At 44.0% G+C, this 20,480-nt stretch overlaps 1 protein-coding gene across 1 annotated transcript in view; it reads left to right on the forward strand.

Moving 5' to 3' along the window:
- Positions 1-20,480, forward strand: part of WNT11 (Wnt family member 11) — a 206,679-nt gene that overhangs the window by 170,945 nt on the left and 15,254 nt on the right. Inside the window, exons 2-3 of the mRNA XM_065397756.1 lie at positions 8,758-8,945; positions 19,894-20,129. Coding sequence (XP_065253828.1) covers positions 8,758-8,945; positions 19,894-20,129 — 424 coding nt within the window. The remainder of the gene's footprint in view (positions 1-8,757; positions 8,946-19,893; positions 20,130-20,480) is intronic.

Consider the following 20,480-nt stretch of genomic DNA (forward strand, 5'->3'; position numbering starts at 1 on the left):
CATGGATTTGTTTCTCTCTTTCTACCCTCCCATCATGGTTGCTGTGAGAAACTCGATTGTTATTTCTCCACCTCATCTCCACAATCAGCTGGTTCCTCTCCATTCCCACTAGCAACAGTCCTGGTTCCGGTCCTGTTCAGCTCCCGCTCCTGTCTAGCCCCCTGAGTCTCACCTGATTCACCAGCAGCTATGAGAATCATCTTCCTTGCTCACTGCTCTGACCACATCCAACTCCTCCTCACACCCCCTTGCTGGTTTTCTCTTGACTTCTGCATCACATTGAAATTCAATTGCCTCCCTTTCAGACCTTGCACCACTTAACCCTCTCTGACCTGTCTGGCTAAGCTGTGTATCTAACCCACTCACTTCTCATCCTTCTTCCACTCTTACTGCTGTGGTTTCCATGTAACCTCTTACATCCAGAATCCTCTTCCTGGTCTAGTCTGCCTTGCTTCCACCCTTTCCTCCTCCTCAAAACACACATCTTCCAGGGATGCTCTTTCTTAAGTGTTATCTCACACATAATAAAACATTAACATGCCCTCTGCATGCTGCTCTCAGCATGCTTTCAACTACCTGACTAGCTGCTTTCAACTACCTGAAAGGGGGTTCCAAAGAGGATGGATCTAGACTGTTCTCAGTGGTAGCAGATGACAGAACAAGGAGCAATGGTCTCAAGTTGCAGTGCGGGAGGTTTAGGTTGGATATTAGGAAAAACTTTTTCACTAGGAGGGTGGTGAAGCACTGGAATGGGTTACCTAGAAGGTTTTTAAGGTCAGGCTTGACAAAACCCTGGCTGGGATGATTTAGTTGGGGATTGGTCCTGCAGGGACTAGATGACCTCCTGAGGTCCCTTCCAACCCTGATAGTCTATGATTCTAAGAACAACCAGAAACACCCTCTAAACCTCTCATGTCATCCTCACCATCTAAGGCATCAGAGTCACAATCATCTTCCTTTTCTTCTCCTCCCCAGTATTTGTGATCATAGATTACAATAATAGAGCTGGTTGAAGTTTTCAGATTTTGTGATGGGGGAGGAAGAATTTTTTTAAAAAAATCATCTGTTTTTCCAACCAACTCTAGAGTTGGTTGGCAAAATTTGAAATTCAGCTAAGAAAAAAATAAATAAAGGTGTTTTCATGAAAAAGTTTCCGAAAAATGTTTCTAGTTTTTGACCAGCTCTAGCTATAAATTCTTGGGAACAGGAAACCTTTTCTTTATTTGGTGGTACCTGTCATGTGTACACAAGGCACTGTAGAAATAATAAGAGTAAAATCAACATTCCGCATGTAATAATATTATCATGTGGGGTTATATCTATTTCATAAATTGCATTTATCACACACCTTTGTCCACCTCCCCTTCACTCTGCTTACAAATCAGTCTCTGCCAGGACTTATTCTAACATGCTAGCCCACTGAGCAACTTCACAACAGCCACCATTACAAAATATGAATAATCCCATCACAAAAATGTCTCCTCCTTCCCCCACAAATGTGGAATTTCTCCCCACAAGTTACACTGGCAGAAGCCAGAATGGGCAGTATTCAGTCTGGTACCAGTGACAGTTTTAAAAGTCTGATATCTCATGAGCCCTTAGGGATAGAAATAGGTGCTATATGTTGTGCTAAAGGGCATGCTCCCTAACTGGACACTTGTTTCTCATCCTGGAACAGCATAAGATATTGGACTTTGAAGTCATGACGTTTGTATTGTACCTATTTTAAGTACTTTTGTAAAAGATTTTAACATTTAATAATCGTTCATTTTTCTCTCCTTCAGGGGACTGTGCAGTTGGATTGATGGGTCTAATTCTCATTTACATTAAGGCCTCTTTACACCACTCCAGCAGTGTATAGGGGCCTTGGTGTACATGAGAATTACACCCATAGTAACCATGTCACCTAGCTTTACAGGTGGAGGGATATGAAAAAATAGCTCCATTAAAAAGTCAAACTCTGAAATATTTTCAAAATCGCTTTTTTTAATGCCATATGCAGAACACACAATAGAAATAGAAGAAATGTTTTACTGGCCCTCGTGTGCAATGACCTCACTTGTAGCAAACAGCATCTTCCATGCATGCTGATAAAACCATTCTACCACACCATCACAGTATACATAACTATGTCATATTAATAAACATTTACACTGTGCCATGATTTGGCACAGCACTTTGGAGATTTTAAAACAAGGACATGGTCTCTGCTCTGGAAGAGTTCACACTCATAGGTCACAATTCTGCAAATTCTTATGCACATGTTTAATTTTATCCATGCGAGTAATCCCATTGAGTGTTTGTTTTTAGGTGGCATGTGTGTGTCTGTGTGTGATGAACTATAGAGCCTTCCACATGTGCATTGCTGGTTCTAATTCAACCCAGGTCAGTAGTAACTAAAAGTTGTCACGGTCTATTATTGGCTGTTTGGTGATCTCAGTTCAGTTCTGGTAGTCAGGGATTCACATGAAAAACAACTCTCTGCAAAATGATTAGGATCTTTGATGACAGTCTGCACAAGGGGTCAAGAACTAAATGCCCCTCTCCATAATAGGTTTGAGGCAGGGGGACAGAGTAGTGTGGGCAGCAGCTTGCGCTGCTGTTGCACCTGCGCTAATGGATGACCAGACAAATTCGGTTTCCAATCCAGCAACTTTCCTGTGTAGTTTTTTTTTTTAAAAATGCATAAAAGTGAATCTGAAAATTCACAGTAAACTGACGCTGTTCCCCACTTCCCAGCCAACCCTTTGGGACTAACGTATATATTTACCAGGATATGCATCCAAGAGAATATTTGTCCTACTTACCTCTGTGCTAATAATTTTTAGAGCAGAAAATAAATACTTTCCAGATATACAATATACAACACACTGGGGTTAGGTGTCCAAATCCTATTGAGTTTCTATAGGAGTGGGGTGTCCGACTCCCTTGGATCAATTCTCTCATGGATCCTTTTCTGAAAAACCTATGGAAAATATTGAATCAAGGTACCTTCCACATCTGTTTGTGGCCCTAAGGCTTCTAGGAAATGTCAGAGATCTTCATGATAGCTTTGTACAGCTTGAAGACATTAAAAACACAAACATTTATCCAGGTAGCTCTCTATTGGCTACACATCTGAAGAGAATCCATATTATTCCATTGAAAACCATATGGCCCAAATGAGATCCAAATCTACCTGAGAAAAGCAGGACTTAAAGAACTTCAATATTTTGGTAATAATGGCCCTGATTCAGAAAAGCATTTAAAGCACATGCCTGAGTCTCACTGAAGTCCGTTTAAACACATGCTTAAATGCTTTGTTGAATCAGGATCTAGAGAGCTGGTCTTCACAGGAAAGTTGTTCCAGAATAAGGTGGGGTGTGAATTTAAAGTGCAAGAACTACTCCAGAATAGTTCCCCATGTGAACACTTATTCCAGCATTATTATTCCATGGGGTAAGCTAAATCAGAGAACAGCAGTCTTATTCTGGAAGCTACTCTGCAATAGCTACCCCTCACAATTGCCCTGTGGAGAATCCAGAACACCAACTTGTTGACAATTAGATCTGAAGATCTGCACAGTTTTAGAGGACAGCAGAATGCCAGGAAGTTAGAAAAATTAGGAGTCTCCATCTGTCCTAGTGCCCACCTGCAACTACCACCCACTCCCCCCAAAACATTTAAACAAACAAAAACAGACACTTTGTAAAGCTGGTGGCAGAATAAATAAATAATAGGGCGGCTTTGGAAAGTTTGGAGCACAGATTCCAGATGCTTTATAAGTCAGGTAGCAAAAATTGATAGTGATAATATGTGTTTAAATGCTGTATTTTTTCCTAAGATAAAGCCTGGTAAAAGCATCATCACATACAAAAGCCTTTTCTCAAGGTATACCTATAAGACACTCTTCTCATCCTACTTTAAAACTCAAACTTTTGGTCCTAAGACCCCATGCAATGTGTTGTTAAGTATTCCTACCCCTCCTCATTCACCTAGAACGCACAATTAGACTGATTGAGCAAAAGGGCATGGATATTACAGCAGTTGAGAGCCTTTTTGTACCAATTTGTTCTGAATTCATGGCAGACATGGGGGTTCCTAAATCCAGATTTGTCCTGTTCTGTAGGCACTTGAGGCCCGTTTGAAGTACGCAGTAATCTTAAACCCTCATTTGCTGAGACTGTCTTGAAAGAAAAAGAACCTGATGTAAAAAAAAATTGAACTTGCCATTGATTAAAGAAAGATCAAATAAGCGGAGCATCATGAAAGCTAAAGGTTGACAGTATGATTCAATAAAGCAGGGCACATAATATGCTTTTTATTCCAGCTGTCAAATTGCAACTTCTTTAGCTTTATCAGAACAGGAAATCCAGTTAACAGACCTGTTCAGAACAACCAAATGAAAAATGTGGTTTGGTTTTATTTGGGAAGTCAGCCGTAAAGACAAGTAAACACTGGTCACCCTTTGTAAAGGTAACATTTAAGGTTTCCGGTTAAAATATTAACTAGTTATTGTTGCTAATCATTAACTATTCATTATAATAATGTAATAGCAATCTTAGTATTATTTCTTTGTAGTTCTTAGAACATATATTTGTAGAGGAAGGTAATTTTGAATGCAAAAAATACTACTGCAAAGTATATACCACTAAAATATTGTGTGAGCTTTATCATTTTGTGTATCACCTAGGTTATATGAAAAACAAATAGATAAACAATTAATTAGAACAAGTAGATCGGAATAAAAATAAAGGAAGTTACCAGCTCCATACACCCAATCTTTCCGTTGGGAAATCGACCCTTTAATCTCAGGGAAACTATGACAATTCAAACTAAAATGTGTTGTGGGTTTTCTTTAAATTGAACTTCAAATGTATAATGAACTGTTTATTATTAGGAATTATTGTATTACTGGAGTAGCAATTGTACTATGACTTTTCTGTGACAAATTGCATTGAGCAGGGCTACTGTTTGGTGCAATACATGTGCAGAAATCTGGAGAAAAGAGAGACTTTGGAAACACAATAGTCAAACTAGTCAGAACCTAATTCCCAATCATAATTGAGAGGCTCATCATTTCTTTCCTCCTGACTTTAGCTGAAGCTTATGCTAGTAACTCTTGTTTTGCCAGTCCCCCAACACTCCTATCTTTACCATAATGTTGTACTTAGTCCTTGTTTTGTAGGGCTTTCCAGGCAGATGACTAGGATGCTTTTATAAAGTAAACAGTTCCATGTTGGTCTTATTTGCCTTGCTGATAAAATGAAGTGGAATCAGCCCTACAGAACTCCCTTACAAGGAACTTTAAAGTCCCTTCTCTGTTTTCAAGATCCTGAAACTACCTGCCGTCTGGTCTTAATCTTTTGTTTACCAGGAGGGGGAAAGGAGTGTGCGTTTGGGGGGGATGATGGCTGAGAACACTGGAAAATACACGTTCTTTTTTTTTTTTTTTTTTTGAATAGATCAAACAGTCATTTGTCCTGTTTTAAGCAGTAAATCCGGAGTGCTTTGTTATGCTAATACAGTCTGACATCACTCCACAGATCAAAGCCACTGGGACCCCATATAAGCAGGTTCTTAAGGCAGAGAGGGCAGAGGCAGACGCGCAGCTGGCAATGTGCTCATGACACACACACACAGACAAACACACATTATCCGCTGCATCTTCACGCAGCCTTTCACTTTTGTCGCTCTTCCCTTCCCCTCCCCTTCTCTGTCCACCCTTAGCGGAGTTTAACAGCTTTTACCTCCGGCTGACCTCCAGTGTTGGGATCTGTATCTACAGTATTTTGTCTGCTGCTGCTGCAAAACTTTGTGTTTGCTGGGAGAAGGGGTCAAGGTGCAGTTTTACCGGGAAAGGTAAGGAAGGGGATTCTTGCTGGTGGGTATCGATTGATTCATGTCTAATCCCTCACCGTTAAACCTGGTCAGGGGCAGAGGGAACCAGATCTCCGAGTGGATTATTTTTCACTGCTGCCAGGGAGACGCAGGTTTGGCTTCCTCAGAAGGCGAGGACTTAAGAAATGTTCACACGAAGGACGCAACAGGGTCAGAGCTAGGGGAGAAAAACCCTCTAACTTCCCAAAGCTCTAACCAACCCCGAGCTGGGCAAAACGGTCATAGGATGGTCTAGCTGGGATCCCGTCTGGGGTGATGATACAGCAGAGCGCTGCGAAAAGAAAGAAGAGATTCAGAGCCTGGGACATGTCGGTGAAAGTTTGCTGCCAATGTTCAGGGGCCATTAACAAGGGACGGGCGGGTGTGTGTTTGCCTGGGTGCAAGGCGGGGGGTTGTTAATGTGTTCCACAAACCCGAATTGTTAAGGGATTGTCAATGGCGATGGAAAATACAGAGCAAAGCAATCATTATTATACACACATCCCCACCCCTTGCCTATCTGGTTCATCGCTTTGCAGCGTGTTTACCTTTAACGTGTGTGTGTGTACACATCACATAGCGATCAGCTCGGCTGTAATGTAGAGGATCTGTGCTGTAGCATACGTGACACACAATCACACGCCCTGGAATTTGAAGCCCGGTCCCTGGGTTGGAATGAATGGGACAATAATACTATAAAGCTTACGAATGACCCGGGATGTTTCTCTTTCCCTCTTGGCGGACAAGCTGTGATGTGAGTTTTAGGGAGAGGAAAAGGTACGTGAGGTTTTTGTGGTGTTAGTTGTTATCATCATTATCGGTTTTCTGTTGAGCGAATTTTCTTCAGCGCGGACGTACGCAACCGAGGAAGCGGCTGCCAAAGGCAGCTGGTCTGAAACATACACGGGCAAAGCAAAGCAGGACTTTTAGGATAAAACAGGTCGGGTTTAGACAACAAGCCCCCTGCTGCTGGCTTGATCTGTGACCTAGGGCTCTTCGCCCTTGTAAACAACACGTTTGGTGGCTTGAATAACTGTTTCCCCCCTTGCCAGTTTCTCCTGAATTTGTAAATTTAACCTGTTCCGGAGCTAGAGGCTGGAAATCCGGTGATAATGATACAGGCTGGACCGGAGTTCTGGTTCGGACAGTGTCCGGTCTGGGCTGGGGGAATTCTGCAGAGCCGGGTTAGATCGCTCCCTCCCTTTCAGGGACGCTGTAAGAAATTTCACACTGAAGTCTGTGCTGTGAAGCAACTTCGTGAGAGACAGATAAGGGGTCTGAAATAGCCCCCAGACCGCCCAATGCATGGTCAGGATTCAAGGGTGAAGGCTTCAAGTGTGTCCTTGTTTTAAAAGAAAGATAAAAGACCCCGGAATAAATCTCTCGCTGTGCAGACGCAGGAGACCAGGGAGCATGCCTCTCCGCAGAAGCGGCGCGACCGCTGCTTGCAACTTAATAAGAAAGGGAATAAAAATCGAGGCGGGTGAAATCCTGATCCAGTGGTACAATGTCACTTTCCCGACAACAGTGTTTCAGGGACCGGGTTCTTACGCCAATGGGGACACCCTGAAGGAAAACCCAAAGTTCCCGGGGTGGGGGGGAACTCGCACGTTTAAACGGGTTTCCAAAGTGGAGTCCTCTCCTAGGGGATTAAAGAGTTGACCCTTCAAAGAGCGCAGTTTGGAAGAGAGCTTCAGGCAGCCCCAGACCTGGGGGTCAGGCAGGCATTGAATTATCAACATGAAGGGCATGATCCTTCCTCCTATTCTATTGAATGCCATTGGCCAAGGTTTTCCGAAGTGACTGGTGATACCGCCTCGTCCAGTTTTGGGGGTGGCTGACTTGAGACACCTTCAAGAGGCCTGATGAGCAAGTGCACTAGTGCTCAGTAATTACTGAAAACCAGACCCCCCTCTAATGTGTATGAAGGGCCTAATTTGGGCATCCAAATTCACTAGCCACTTTTGAAACCTTGCCCGTTGACTTTAAGAGGAGCAGAATCTGGCACACTTGAAAAAAACCACTGGAGGTTAAGAAGAAAAGAAGACCCTCACTGTTGTCTAGAATGAGTGATGGGAGAAAATCCCGATTGCTTTATTACTACCGTTGTTACAGGGAGCAGGGCTAGCCCTGTCTGGGAAAGGGAGGACTCGTAAGAATTTAGGAGTCATGTGCCTTGTTTGTTTAATAAAAAGCAAAGAAAGGAGGATCCTTGAGATCTTTTGTTTGCTGCTGGACGCTTCTTTGAGACCATTTTGATTGTAATGTTTACTGTGGGGCCAGAGTGGCGGGCTCTTCCTTGCGCTCCAGGTGCTCGTGTGTTTGGAAGAAGGGAGAAGCAAAGTTAATGAGGTGAGAATGAAAGCAGGAGGGAAGGAACAAAACACAGTTGTTTGTAACAGATCAGACAGACGGAAACATGTGCAGAGCAAGAGCACCTCCATTAGTCAACACATGTATGTTTAATGTGTCTTTTTTCAGAAATATCTATCTATCTATCTATCTATCTATCTATCTATCTATCTATCTATCTATCTATCTATCTATCTATGAAGAGGATTAGCTAAAACAGAGACCTGAGATTTGTATTTCTTCCCTCCCCAAGCAGATTTACAGAACCTGGGGTGGGGAGAGGAATTGAAACGGAATGAAGTCTTGCCATATGCCGGGTTAACCAGAAACATACAATCAGACTATAACTCAAGTCATAATTCAAGCCATACGTTTTGTCTGTCTGTTGACTGTAAAGGTTCTATCAAGAATTGGGGGGAAGGGAATCTGAACTTTTTCATGATTCATAAACCACTCCTTTGCAATTTGGATGATAAATTTCTCTGTCACCAGGATTCACAACACTTGAGTGTTAACCATATCTTTGTGCTTTCTCCCTGATTTCAGGTTGCTGTGCTCCACGAAGGAACCACATCTAAACTGAAGGAAATACATTGTTCAGAAAATTGGGAAGATCCCCTTTTAAGAGTTGATTTCCTTCTGAAAGTGGGTGGCTGTGGAAAAATGAAGCTGAGTCTTGCAATATTTCTGTCTTTCATTTTACAGACTGGGATTTGCTCTGGAATAAAATGGCTGTAAGTATCTCTCTCTCTCTACATTTTTACGAGCAACACGTTATTTTTTAAAAATCTTGTCATATTTGCTGTTGTATTACAGTCATAGCTTCAAGTAGAGCACTATTGGCTTTGGACACACTGGAAAAACATTTCAAGACTGATACTGCATTCCTTAGGGCACCAAAAGTCTCACTGATTTCTAGGAATGCAGGATCAGATCTACTACAACAATATGTATATGCTTTATTTCTAAAATGTACATCCTTTGAGCCCAGCTCTCCCCTCATTTACATCAAAGGAAGAACTGGACTAGCCTGACCCACTTAATGAAGCATTTAATGTCAACTTCTACCGAACACTTTCCCACAAGGCACTGTATCGAGCGGAGCACAAACTAGGAGTGATAGGGCAGGCTGTTAAGATAATGCTGCCAATCTCTAGCCAAAGGGAATAGCTGACAGATAACATGTTTTTGTGAACCCTTTACCCTTAGGATTTTGAGAGCAGAGTACTGACTGTAAACCGGCTAGAGCTGTAAAGTCTGGATTGGGTTTCCCCCCAGTGTAATAGCCTGACTCAGTGTGCAAACAGCAAAAGATCATTGACATATTTCTCCACTTAAATAAACAATCAATTAGCTGATTATCACAAAACAAACAAACAAACCGCTAGAACAGTCATCTGGTTTCACCCTCTATGTGGCTGGTGAATGATCTCTTGTTTTTATAGAATGTAATGCCATGCAGAGATTAAATGATGCAGGTTAGTCCTGAATGATCTTTTGTAAAATAAAATGTAAAATGAAATGCAATGAAATTGTTGCCAGGTAAATAGTCTGTATTCAGAACATAAGATGTTTGAGGCTGGGTGTTTGTGGTTACAGCACTGGATGGGGACTCAAGAGATCAGGGTTCAATTCTTGGCTCTGCCACAGGCAACTCAGTTAGTTTCTGTGCCTCAGTTCCCCACCTGTAAAATGGGGCTAATAATCCTTTCTTTCTCCCATCCTTTTGTCTATTTAGACTGTAAGCTCTTCAGTGAAGAGACTGACTCTTGCTACATGTATGCACACAGGCTAGCACAATGGGGCCTCAGTCCCAGGGGAGCCTTAGGCATGATTGTAATGCAACTAAAATTCAGGGTGCAATAATACATATTAATATTGAAAATTAGGTTTTAATAGTATCAAACGTCACTTATCTATGCAGTACGACCGGCTCACTGCTTATTGAGGCCCTGATTAACCACTTAAGCACGTCCTTAACTTTAAGCTTTGACTGTCAATGGTAATCCTTATGTGCTTAATGTTAAGTGATCTGCTAAAGCAAAGCCCAAAGCAATACACTCAACAATTGCATTGGGAGTGTTGCCTGAGAAAAGAGTGTGGAGCGAGTGCTGAAATCAGCCCTCCGAAAGGCAAGATTTAGGTTGGTTTCAGGGGAGTTCCGTTGCAGCACTGTAATCAGATCAACACACCAGGAAGGCTTGAGGGGTCTGAAATAGCTCTGCCAAAAAAAAAAAGGCTTTCAGCATTTATGTTATTAAACTTTTAGTTTTTGGGGGAGGAAAAAAATCAATCTAAGGAATGGCCTTTCCCCGCCAAATGTGTCCCCCTATCTGAATTTTAGTACGGAAGATGAAAGTTAAGATTAAAGTGACATTTGAAGTATGAACTACATCCAGATGCCCTGCTGTGCGCCAGTCACACCTGTTCGAAACCCGGTGGAAATCTGCACTAACTGTCTGAGTGCACTTTTCATAAGTGGAGGGCAGCCAGCTGCGATTTTAGAAAGAACTAATTTTTTTATTTAAGTTATTTTCACTTTCCTTCTTCACGCCCCCCCCCCCCCAAAAAAAAGAACAGGAGTACTTGTGGCACCTCGGAGACTAACAAATTTATTTGAGCATAAGCTTTCATGGGCTACAGCCCACTTCATCGGATGCATAGAATGGAACATATAGTAAGGAGATATATATACACATACAGAGAACGTGAAAAGGTGGGAGTTGCCCTACCAGCTCTAAGAGGCTAATTAATTATGTCAAGTATCAGAGGGGTAGCCGTGTTAGTCTGGATCTGTAAAAAGCAACAGAGAGTCCTGTGGCACCTTTAAGACTAACAGATGTATTGGAGCATAAGCTTTCGTGGGTGAATGCCCACTTTGTCGGATGCATGTAATTAATTATGAGCAATTATAGCAGGAGAAAAAAAACGTTTGTAGTGATAATCAAGATGGACCATTTCAGACAGTTTGACAAGAAGGTGTGAGGATACTTAACTTGGGGAAATAGATTCAATGTGTGTAATGGCTCAGCCATTCCCAATCCCAGGATGGGGCAATTTGTGCTCAGTTATGCTGGTGTAACTCCATGGAGTCACTCCTGATTTACACTGGTGTCAATGAGAATTGTTTTGGACCTAAAGGGCCACTCCCAGTGAAGCCAGTGGGATTTCCTTCCTTTCCAGTGACTGCAGGGCTGAGCCCTAAATTACTTGGAGTTGATTTTGATTGTGCATTTTGATTTAAAATGTGATGTAAGGGGGGGGGGAATCAAAGCTTTGTGATAAACTATTTAGAGCTTCTATGCTACGTTTGTACATCTGTAAATTAAAAAAAGAAAGAAAGAGGAAAATGCAGTAGAACATGAAAGGTAGCTATTTATTTTAAATTATTCCAGGTGGCATATATCAGCACAGGTCCACTGACTTGGGGTTCTGCCATTATACACCAGCTGAGGATCTGGTCCTATATGTATAAAGCCTGGACCTTGCAGAACAGTTACTTGCATGAGAAACTTTGTGCTTGGGAGGAGTCCCATTGACCTGAAGAGGATTACTCGTGTGTGTAAAGCTATTTACACCAGCATGGGTGTTTACAGGATCAGATCTTTAATTACTGTGCAGCCTTTTCAGAAACTGTTATAAACCCACAGGTTGTATGCAGTGTTGTGGTAGCTGTGTCGGTCCCAGGATATTAGGGAGAGAAGGTGGGGGAGGTAATATCTTTCATTGGACCAACTTCTGTTAGTGAGAGAGACAAGCTTTCAGGCTTACACAGAGCTGTTAGCTTGTCTCTCTCGCCAACAGAAGTTGGTCCATTAAAAGATATTACCTCACCCACCTTGTCTCTCTAATACACCCATAGGGGAATTTTTGTTTTATGAATTTGTTTTTCCCGATAGATTCTTTAGACTGAGGGAAGGTTGTTGTTTTTGGGGTTTTTTTTTGTTTTTTTTGCAAAATAAGCTATCATCAGAGAAGCTGTGTGCATTGTCTTGCTGAGTATCTGGCCCACAGTACCCATACATATAATTAGAATAATTTAAAATAAATAGCTACCTTTCATGTTCTAGTGCATTTTCCTTTTTTTTTTTTTTTTAATGTACAGATGTACAAACGTAGCATAGAAGCCCTAAATATATGAACGATCTGCGAGAGCAGAGTTGCAAGGGGCCATCCTGCACCAGGGCTTTATTGATGTGATTTGTGATCAAGCCTTCCAATTTTTCCAGGGAAGTGTGAGAGTTGCCTAGGGGGCACCAATTTGCAGGCAAGCTACTTGTTCATGACTGTGACAAGTGAGGGGAGCACTAGAGGGCGCTCTGTGCAACTGCACATGTTGCATTGCACAGGCTTAAGACAGGTAACTCTCGCAAATGCATTGAACAAGGTGCACTGAGTCTGCTGAAAGCAGCAAAACATATCACCCACGTTTCCAAATTAGAACATTCACCCTTGTGTGAGAATTAAGTGGTGTCTAGCCTTTGTGTTGTGCCTCTGCCGAGGGGTGAATTTCACCCTAATGAAAGAACTAGTACAGAGGCCCAATCCTGTGTTCATTTTGCATGTGACACTTGCGCTGAAATCAGGGCTTACAAAACAGCTGCAGATTCAGGCCCAACCATATTTTCTTCTTAATGGGTGTGATGTTTAAATAGGCTCTTGACAACCTGTTCACTCGGGAGACTGATTGCCACACAGTAAATGGAGTTGTTGTGACACAAAGATGTGTTTTGTTGGCATTGCGACTTACCAAGTTCTCTGAGGTTTTCTCTTACAAAGACCTGTTTTCACACTCTCCTGTTATCTCTGACTAATTTATCTCTGACTCAAGCTCCCTGGTATCCCACGTTTTAGTTATTTAAAATGTTGTTGCCTTGGGCCTGATTCTGCAGTCCTCACTCCTGTACAACTCTCAGGGTAAAATCCAGCTCCCATCAAAGTCAGTGGCAAAACTCCCATTGGTTTCAGTGGGGCGAGGATTTCACCCCAGACTGAGTACAAGTAAGGACTGCAGGATCGGGCCCTTTTCATCTGCTGCAAACAGGTTAGTTTAATCACCTTCCAGGATTTTCAGATGAACATTTCTTTCAAGAGAGAAGGGGGGGAAAAAAGAACTTTGTTCTTCCTCTCAGTGGGCCTGAATCTCTCCTCCCACTGATGTAAATCAGCAGTAGCTCTGCTGCGGTATACGCGAAGGGAGAATCAGGACCGTTGATGCCAATGAGTGAGTTGCATGGGGAAAAAACTACAGGATCGGGCCCTCGGAGGGAGTTTTGCTTTGAAGTTTGCTCTTCCCTTTTTAGCCCTGCAACTGCAACTGGGCTGTTGATTTAAACCAAAGCCAGAGAGCTAGCCCTCGGAACCTCCTCTTTGCCGTGCTTAGAACTCTAAAAAACAAAACCACCAACCTTAATTTTCCTGAAATTCAGTTAAGATAGAAAGATTTAAATAAAATTACACTGGGAGTGTGTGTGGGAGAGGGGTGAAGGGTACAACAAACTTCAGCAAAGGAGGGCTGGTGATTTTGCACTGGCTATCACTTAAAACGTTTAACCCGAAGGAACAAAGGGTTCATAGATTTAAAGGCCAGAAGGGACCATTGTGATCATTTAGCCTGACCGCCTGCATCACGTAGGCCAAACAACCTCACCCAGTAATCTCTGAATCAAGCCCGTAATTTGTGTTTGAGGCTGAGCTATATAGTACGTCTTTTGGCAACATCTCTGGTCTTGACTTAAAGACTGTAAGTGAAGGAGAAGCCACCGTGTCCCTCGGCACATTGTTGCAATGGGTAAATGAATACCAAAGCTTTTTCAGACAGACAAGTGGCATTTATAGAGTAAAAAATAAAACGAAGAAAAACCCTAAAGTGAAACCTTACAATAAGAAGTGCTTTCCAACCTGGAACCAAGTTTGCCACTGCAAGCACAAGTCCATCGGCTTCAAATCCAAATCCCCTCTGAAGTTACTGCCAGCTGTGATTTGGTGGATCTATTGCAGAGAAGGGCCAGTGTGGCTTTGTCCAATTTTGTTTAGCTGCCCAGGTATCCACAGGGCTCTAAAATATCCGAAAGTATGTGAAAGGATATTCCATTCCTCCTTTCCCCGCAGGTTCTCCCTGGAGAGCATTCCCCCATTCCTACAATCCAGGAAGACATGGCTGTGCTGAAACTGTACTGGGGCTGCTGATTTAAACCAAACCCAGAACCTCCTCTTTGCCATGCTTAAGAGGACTCTAAAAAAACAAAACCACCAACCTTAATCTTCCCGAAATCCAGTTAAAATAAAAAGATTTAAACAAAATTAGACCAGAGGTGTGAGGACGGGAGTGGAGGGGTGTATGGGGGGATTGTGCAACAACCTTCAACAAAGGAGGGATGGAGATTTTGTACTGTATATAGAGCCTGATCCTGAAAAAACCTTACTCATGTGAGTAGCTCTTTGTCATGCAAGTAGTGCCAGAGGATGACGGATTGTGCCCATGCTTCCCAAAGCATTAAATACTGTAGTTTATTCATATTTTAAAATGAATTTATTAAAACTGTCCAAGATAATTAAAAGAATAAACAAATGTCATGATCTGAGCATGCATCATATTTCCCCTGTAATTATGTTTATGGTTTTCTGTCAGTAGCCATAACTTCAACTGAAAGCCTTAGTATGTTTTATTTAAGGCTGAATAAATTTGGTTTGAAACCTGTTTACTTAAAGGGAAGGGTTGAATAAAAAACCCAAACCCTCAGTCCTCCTCAGCATCCTGGAGAATGAAGGATTGTTTAGGGTAGTAAAGGGAACGGCAGCTAGAATTATGAAATTGTAAAAAGTGACATTTATGAAAGAAAACATCCGATAACACCCCATGCTCTGGAGTCTCTGTGCAAGTCCATGCGGGAGAATGGGGGGTAATAGTGGCTGTGTCGCAATCTTGTGCCCCTCCGATTCTCGGGCCATCCCCTGGTGTGAACCCCAGCATCCTAAAGGCTGTGTTAATCTGGGCCACCTGCCCACAAGAGTCTGTTGCAACTTCTGGGATTACATGGGGTGCAGGGAAATCCCCTCCATGCCCCCTTTCTCTAGGCATTCTCCCTCTGCCAGCAGCTGGGGAGGGGGTGGAGGAGGAGCTCCTATGGAGACTCCCTGCCATCAAAGACTCCCCCATGCAGTGGGGGCTCCTCGTAGGACCAGGTAAGGTGGGTTTTATTTCTTTGGGCCTCCCTTACCTCACAGTGTCCTTCTAAAGAGACCAGGGGTGTGAGGTAATATCTGTCACCCAAAGAGGAGCTCTGTGTAGCTCAAAAGCTTGTTTCTCTCACCAGCAGGAGTTGGTCCAATGAAAGATATTGCCTCACCCACGTTGTCTCTCTAATATGCTGGGATTGACACAGCTACAACAACATGGCAAACAAGCATCCGTCTAAGGCACAGCCGGCCTTTCCACCAATGACACCAACTGTTATTGTAAACGAGCAGGATAGGGAGCATAAAATGTCAGTTATGTTATGAAATAGCCCGCTGATGCGTCATTTCTGGAGTTATTTAAAATTAGATTGGTTGGGGACAAACCACTTGTGGCTGCGCAATAGAGATCAACCAAACCTGCAATGTCCGAGACACGCACTAGATCAGGGTTTCTCAACCCGTGGATTGGGACCCAAAATGGGGTCGCCAGAATGTTTCAAAGGGTTGTGTGGCGGCTCCTGTCCCATGGGGCTGGCTGCTGGGCTCGCCTCCCTGCACCCTGCAGTCTCTGGGGTCCCAGCACCACTCAGGTCTGGCCCAGCCATCATCATGACAGGCCAAATTTGAGTGAGTGGCACTGCAACCCCCTGGGCCAGGTCACAACTGCACTCACACAGATTTGGTCCAGTCAGGGGCGGGGCCAAACCTGAGCAGGGCTGCAACCCCAGAGGTTGCAACGCCCGGAGCAGAGAGCCATGCCCAGCCAGCCCCACAGCACAGGAACTGCAGGAGCTGCCAGAATGGGGTGAGTGCCAGGCAGGGCCCAACCCCCCCCCCCAGGGGGGGGGGGGTAGACGCCAACCGAAGCCACCCCATGGCCTCCATCCCCAGGCTGTTTACTGGGTCGCAATAGGCCATAAACATTTACAAATGGATCCTGAGCCCAGAAAGGTTGAGAACCATTGCACTAGATGACCTAACGTGTCTCTTGCATCCCTAATCTACGTGATTTATAAATATGTATTTCATTCTTTGCAAGTGTCTCCAATAAATATGAGTTTTCTTTTCCATCTCCATTACTCTCTTCGTTTTCCTCCTGACACGCAGAGATGTTTCCAATTATAAATTCTCGTAAGCTAAGGCATGAAGCTCAAGCATGAGAGATGGTCACAAAATAGATTTCTGCATCCTGTGTTTTATTCATGGCCGGCTCCCTAGAGCGCGACTTACTCAACAAGAAACAGCGATTGCCTCCAATTCCTGAATTCCTCTCTTTGGATTTATAATGCATCCCTCTCTCTTTGCCTTATTGCAAATCCTTCCACTCTTCCTAGTTTCTTATGACTGCACAGTCACTTTGAAACATTTTATCCTTAAAATTCACCATCAATATCAGCAAGTGCTGTGGTACCACATTTCGCTATGAGCCCCTCTGTTCATATCACTCCCTTCCACTGCACCATTAGCACTGACATAACCTGTGATGCTTTCCAGCCATCTTTCCTTTGCTTTCCCTTCATCTTCTGATGGGCCTCCCCTGGGCTGCAACGTTTCTTCCTCTAAATGACCTCAATTTCTGCTGGCTGGGTCCCTGAAATGCTCTAGCTTCCTTTCCATATAAACATCTTGCTTTATTCCACATTGTTGCATAATACTCACTCATGTGGCTTCTTCCCTGCTGGTGATAATCCCACTTTATCTGGAGTAATGCCATATTTCAGCAGGCTCCTTTCATGTCTCCGTGGTCCTGTTTTCCCAGCCATATCAAGCAACAGATCAAATCCGTTCTAAGTTGTCCCAACCTGAACTTCAGCATTTCGGACACCTGTTTTCTCTCTAAATGAATCCAACCTTCCATGCCCAGTCGGGACAGTCTAGTTCTGCAAGCCTAGGCAGAACTCTTTTACTTGATCAGACTTACTGGGTACGTCTACATTGCAAAAAAAACCCAAACAACACCGCCCCCCCCCCAAAAACCAAACAAACCCACAAGGCAATGAGTCTCAGAGCCCAAGTCAACTGACTCAGGCTTGTAGGGCTTGTGCTATGGGGCTAGAAATAGCAGTGTAGATGTTCCCACTTGGGCTGGAGTGAGGGGGAGGATCTCAGAGGATCTTTGGAGGATCTTCAGCCTGAGCAGGAATGTCTACACTGCTATTTTTAGCCCCGAACCACCAGCCCCGCGAGCCCAAGTCAGTTGACCTGGGCTCTGAGACTCGCTGCCACGGAGTTTTTCCACAGTGTAGATGTACCCAATATGTTTGTTTATTTTGCTGTTTGGAATATACTGCTTCCCAAGCAGCCATCACCTTTGTTGTATTTATGATTAGGTGTGATCTGAATCTCACACTAGTTTTGGCCTCTTGCCTAACTAGCTTTTGAGTCAGTTCCTGAGAGTTGCTGATAGTCAAATTTTCAAGAGTTTTGGATGCCAAACTTTAGACGCCAAGTGGCAGATCTTTTGCTGATGGATCTGGTCCCAAGGGCCTGATTTTCCAAGTTACTAAGCACCTGCAGCTCTAATTGACTTTAACTCTGGATCTACCTGTGCCAGTCTTCAGACAGGGCAGTTCCTCCTTAAAAGTAGTTCATATGCTTATAATGAGGTGATGCATTATCTTCCCAGCTGCCAGGCCATATCAGTTGTGTCAACCCATGGTTACCTAGTTCCATATCACTCTGTATGATGCTCAGGTAACAGGAAATTCCTCCTCCTCCTGCCAGCTCATGAGGAGCAATGAGATTATTTTCCAGAGCTGCATGTAGGGACGTTATAGACAAAACCTGATAATGAAGAGCATGGTGAAAACTGACCAGGGATTTCTGCAAAGCACTCTGCTTAGGGCTTACCCTTGAAAAGCAGGCAGATGTTTCAAGTGATGCAGAATGCTATCTATCAACCATGGGAACTTATCTGGCCTTCCTTGCAATAGTATCTGAGCTCCTCACATTCTTTAATGTATTTATCTGCACAACATCCCTGTGAGGTGGGGCACTGCTATTCTCCACAACTAGGGAACTGGAAGACAGGAAAACTAAACTCCCAGCCCCAGGACGCAAAGGAAGTTTGTGACAAACAGGGAATTGAAGACATTGTTTGGGTTTTCGGGTTCAGTTCATCTCATAGTCGCGGTAAGGGCCAGTTCCGTGAGATTCAAATGCGGATATGAATTCCCCAAGGGTGGGCGTGAGAGTGGGGAGCAAAGAGCAAGTGTTGTGGTTTGGGCCCATCTCGAAATCTGTTTTGGGTTTTTTGTTTAAGTTGTGAATCACTTACCTGCGGTAGCAGTAAATAAAATAAATGTGCCCATTAAGCAACAAAACTCACCTAGGAGGACAGGGTGGTGTAGAATGAAACTGAAAGGCAGCACACTAAATACGGATAGAAGATACGTTTTATGGCAGCATATCGCCAGCCTGTGCAGGATTGTTCACCGGTTAATGACGCAGTGAGTTATAAACTAGTTTCATGATCAGGAAGAATATTTACAGCTGCACTAGGTAGATCATAAAGATACAAAGGCAGCCATGTTCTGTTCTTCAGCTGACCACCTCGGGGTGGCTAGGGATGAATCACATGCCCAAAGATGCTGCATGGCATAATCAGTTCCCTTGTTTTCCTTTCACTTGATGCATCAAATGTTGGCAACTGCTGGAGGAAGGCTACCAGAGTAGGTGGGCCAGTGGTCTATGGTGTATTGTTGCCTTCTATGTTGCTTCATGGTAATGTTTGCGCTGGTGTTTTTGGACTAGCTCTCAACTTTCTCCAGGATGCTGCCTTTCCATTACTGTCATTTTGCTGTTGCACCGGATTTTTGAAGATATTGACACTAACTTATCTAAGCCTAATGGTAATTACACTGGTGGAGCGGTTTGCTTTAATTCAATGGAGAAGCATCTGTTTTGGAAACTCGATAGGTTTTTTTCTAGGCTAAGCAGCGGATTTCCCCCCCTGTAATTACATACTTGGACATTTAGCATAATCCTTTGCGGGTGTGTGAGATGGATTCTGAATGCAGAACACTGACGGTGCCTATGTAGCTTGCTTGCTTAAAGCCAAAGGAAGATCTAGCTATCCGTTATGGAGCTGGTGGGTCATTTTCCAAGTGTTTGGGAGATCCTTGCACTAGCACACGGAAAATAGCGGTGTGGACACTGCAGCACCAGCGGAGGCTCAGGCTAGCCACCTGAGCTCAGATCCAGGGGGTAGGGTTGGCTTGAGCTTGGCTGGCTAGTGTGAGCCCCTTCTCAGAAGCTCGCTCCTAGCTGCAGGGTAGGCATGCCCAAAAGAATTCCCAAAGCCTCTATGTTGTTCGATCCATGTGGCATTCTGAGAGCCTTTGGGTGGATTGAAATGTTTTCCTTAGTTAAAAAGGAGTGGGGGGTACGGTGTGTCAAAGGCAAAGTGTTTGCAGGTGGTTCTTGGACAGCCTGGCAGAGGAGAAACTAATGCCAAATGGAAGGTTAACTTTCTAATGGCTTTGGTGATGTTTTTGTTCCCAGAGCTTTGTCCAAGACTCCCTCCGTGCTTGCTCTGAATCAGACCCAGCACTGCAAGCAGCTAGAAGGCCTGGTCGTGTCCCAAGTGCAGCTGTGCCGCAGCAACCTGGAGCTCATGCAAACCATCATCCAGGCCGCCCGGGAAGTGATAAAGACGTGCCGCAGAACTTTCGCCGACATGCGGTGGAACTGCTCCTCCATTGAGCTGGCACCCAACTACCTGCTGGATTTGGAGAGAGGTAACCGTCGGCGCTGGCTTTGCAGGGCTCAGGGAGAAGTGAGTCAAAGGTGTGTGGGGGGAGGCAAGTTTTATCGTGCTATGCAGAGGGGCTGGGGCCCTCGTTATATGCAGGGAAGGAACTGCATATCTTTCCTATTCTGCACACATGCTTATCCTGCACTCATCACTGGAGTAACTCTCTCACATAGGGCCAGACCAAACCATGCGCTGGCCTCACCCATATCCCTCCCACACCCCCTGTGACACGCGCCCTCAGGCCAGCCTGCCCAGCTACCTCCTCTTGTGCTGCTTGGGTCGCTCGCTCATAAAACCGAAGCTCCAAGGTACTCCTGTGTAGCACCAAGTTTGG

This window comes from Emys orbicularis, chromosome 1 (genome assembly GCF_028017835.1).
Source record: "Emys orbicularis isolate rEmyOrb1 chromosome 1, rEmyOrb1.hap1, whole genome shotgun sequence".
Lineage (NCBI taxonomy): Eukaryota > Metazoa > Chordata > Testudines > Emydidae > Emys > Emys orbicularis.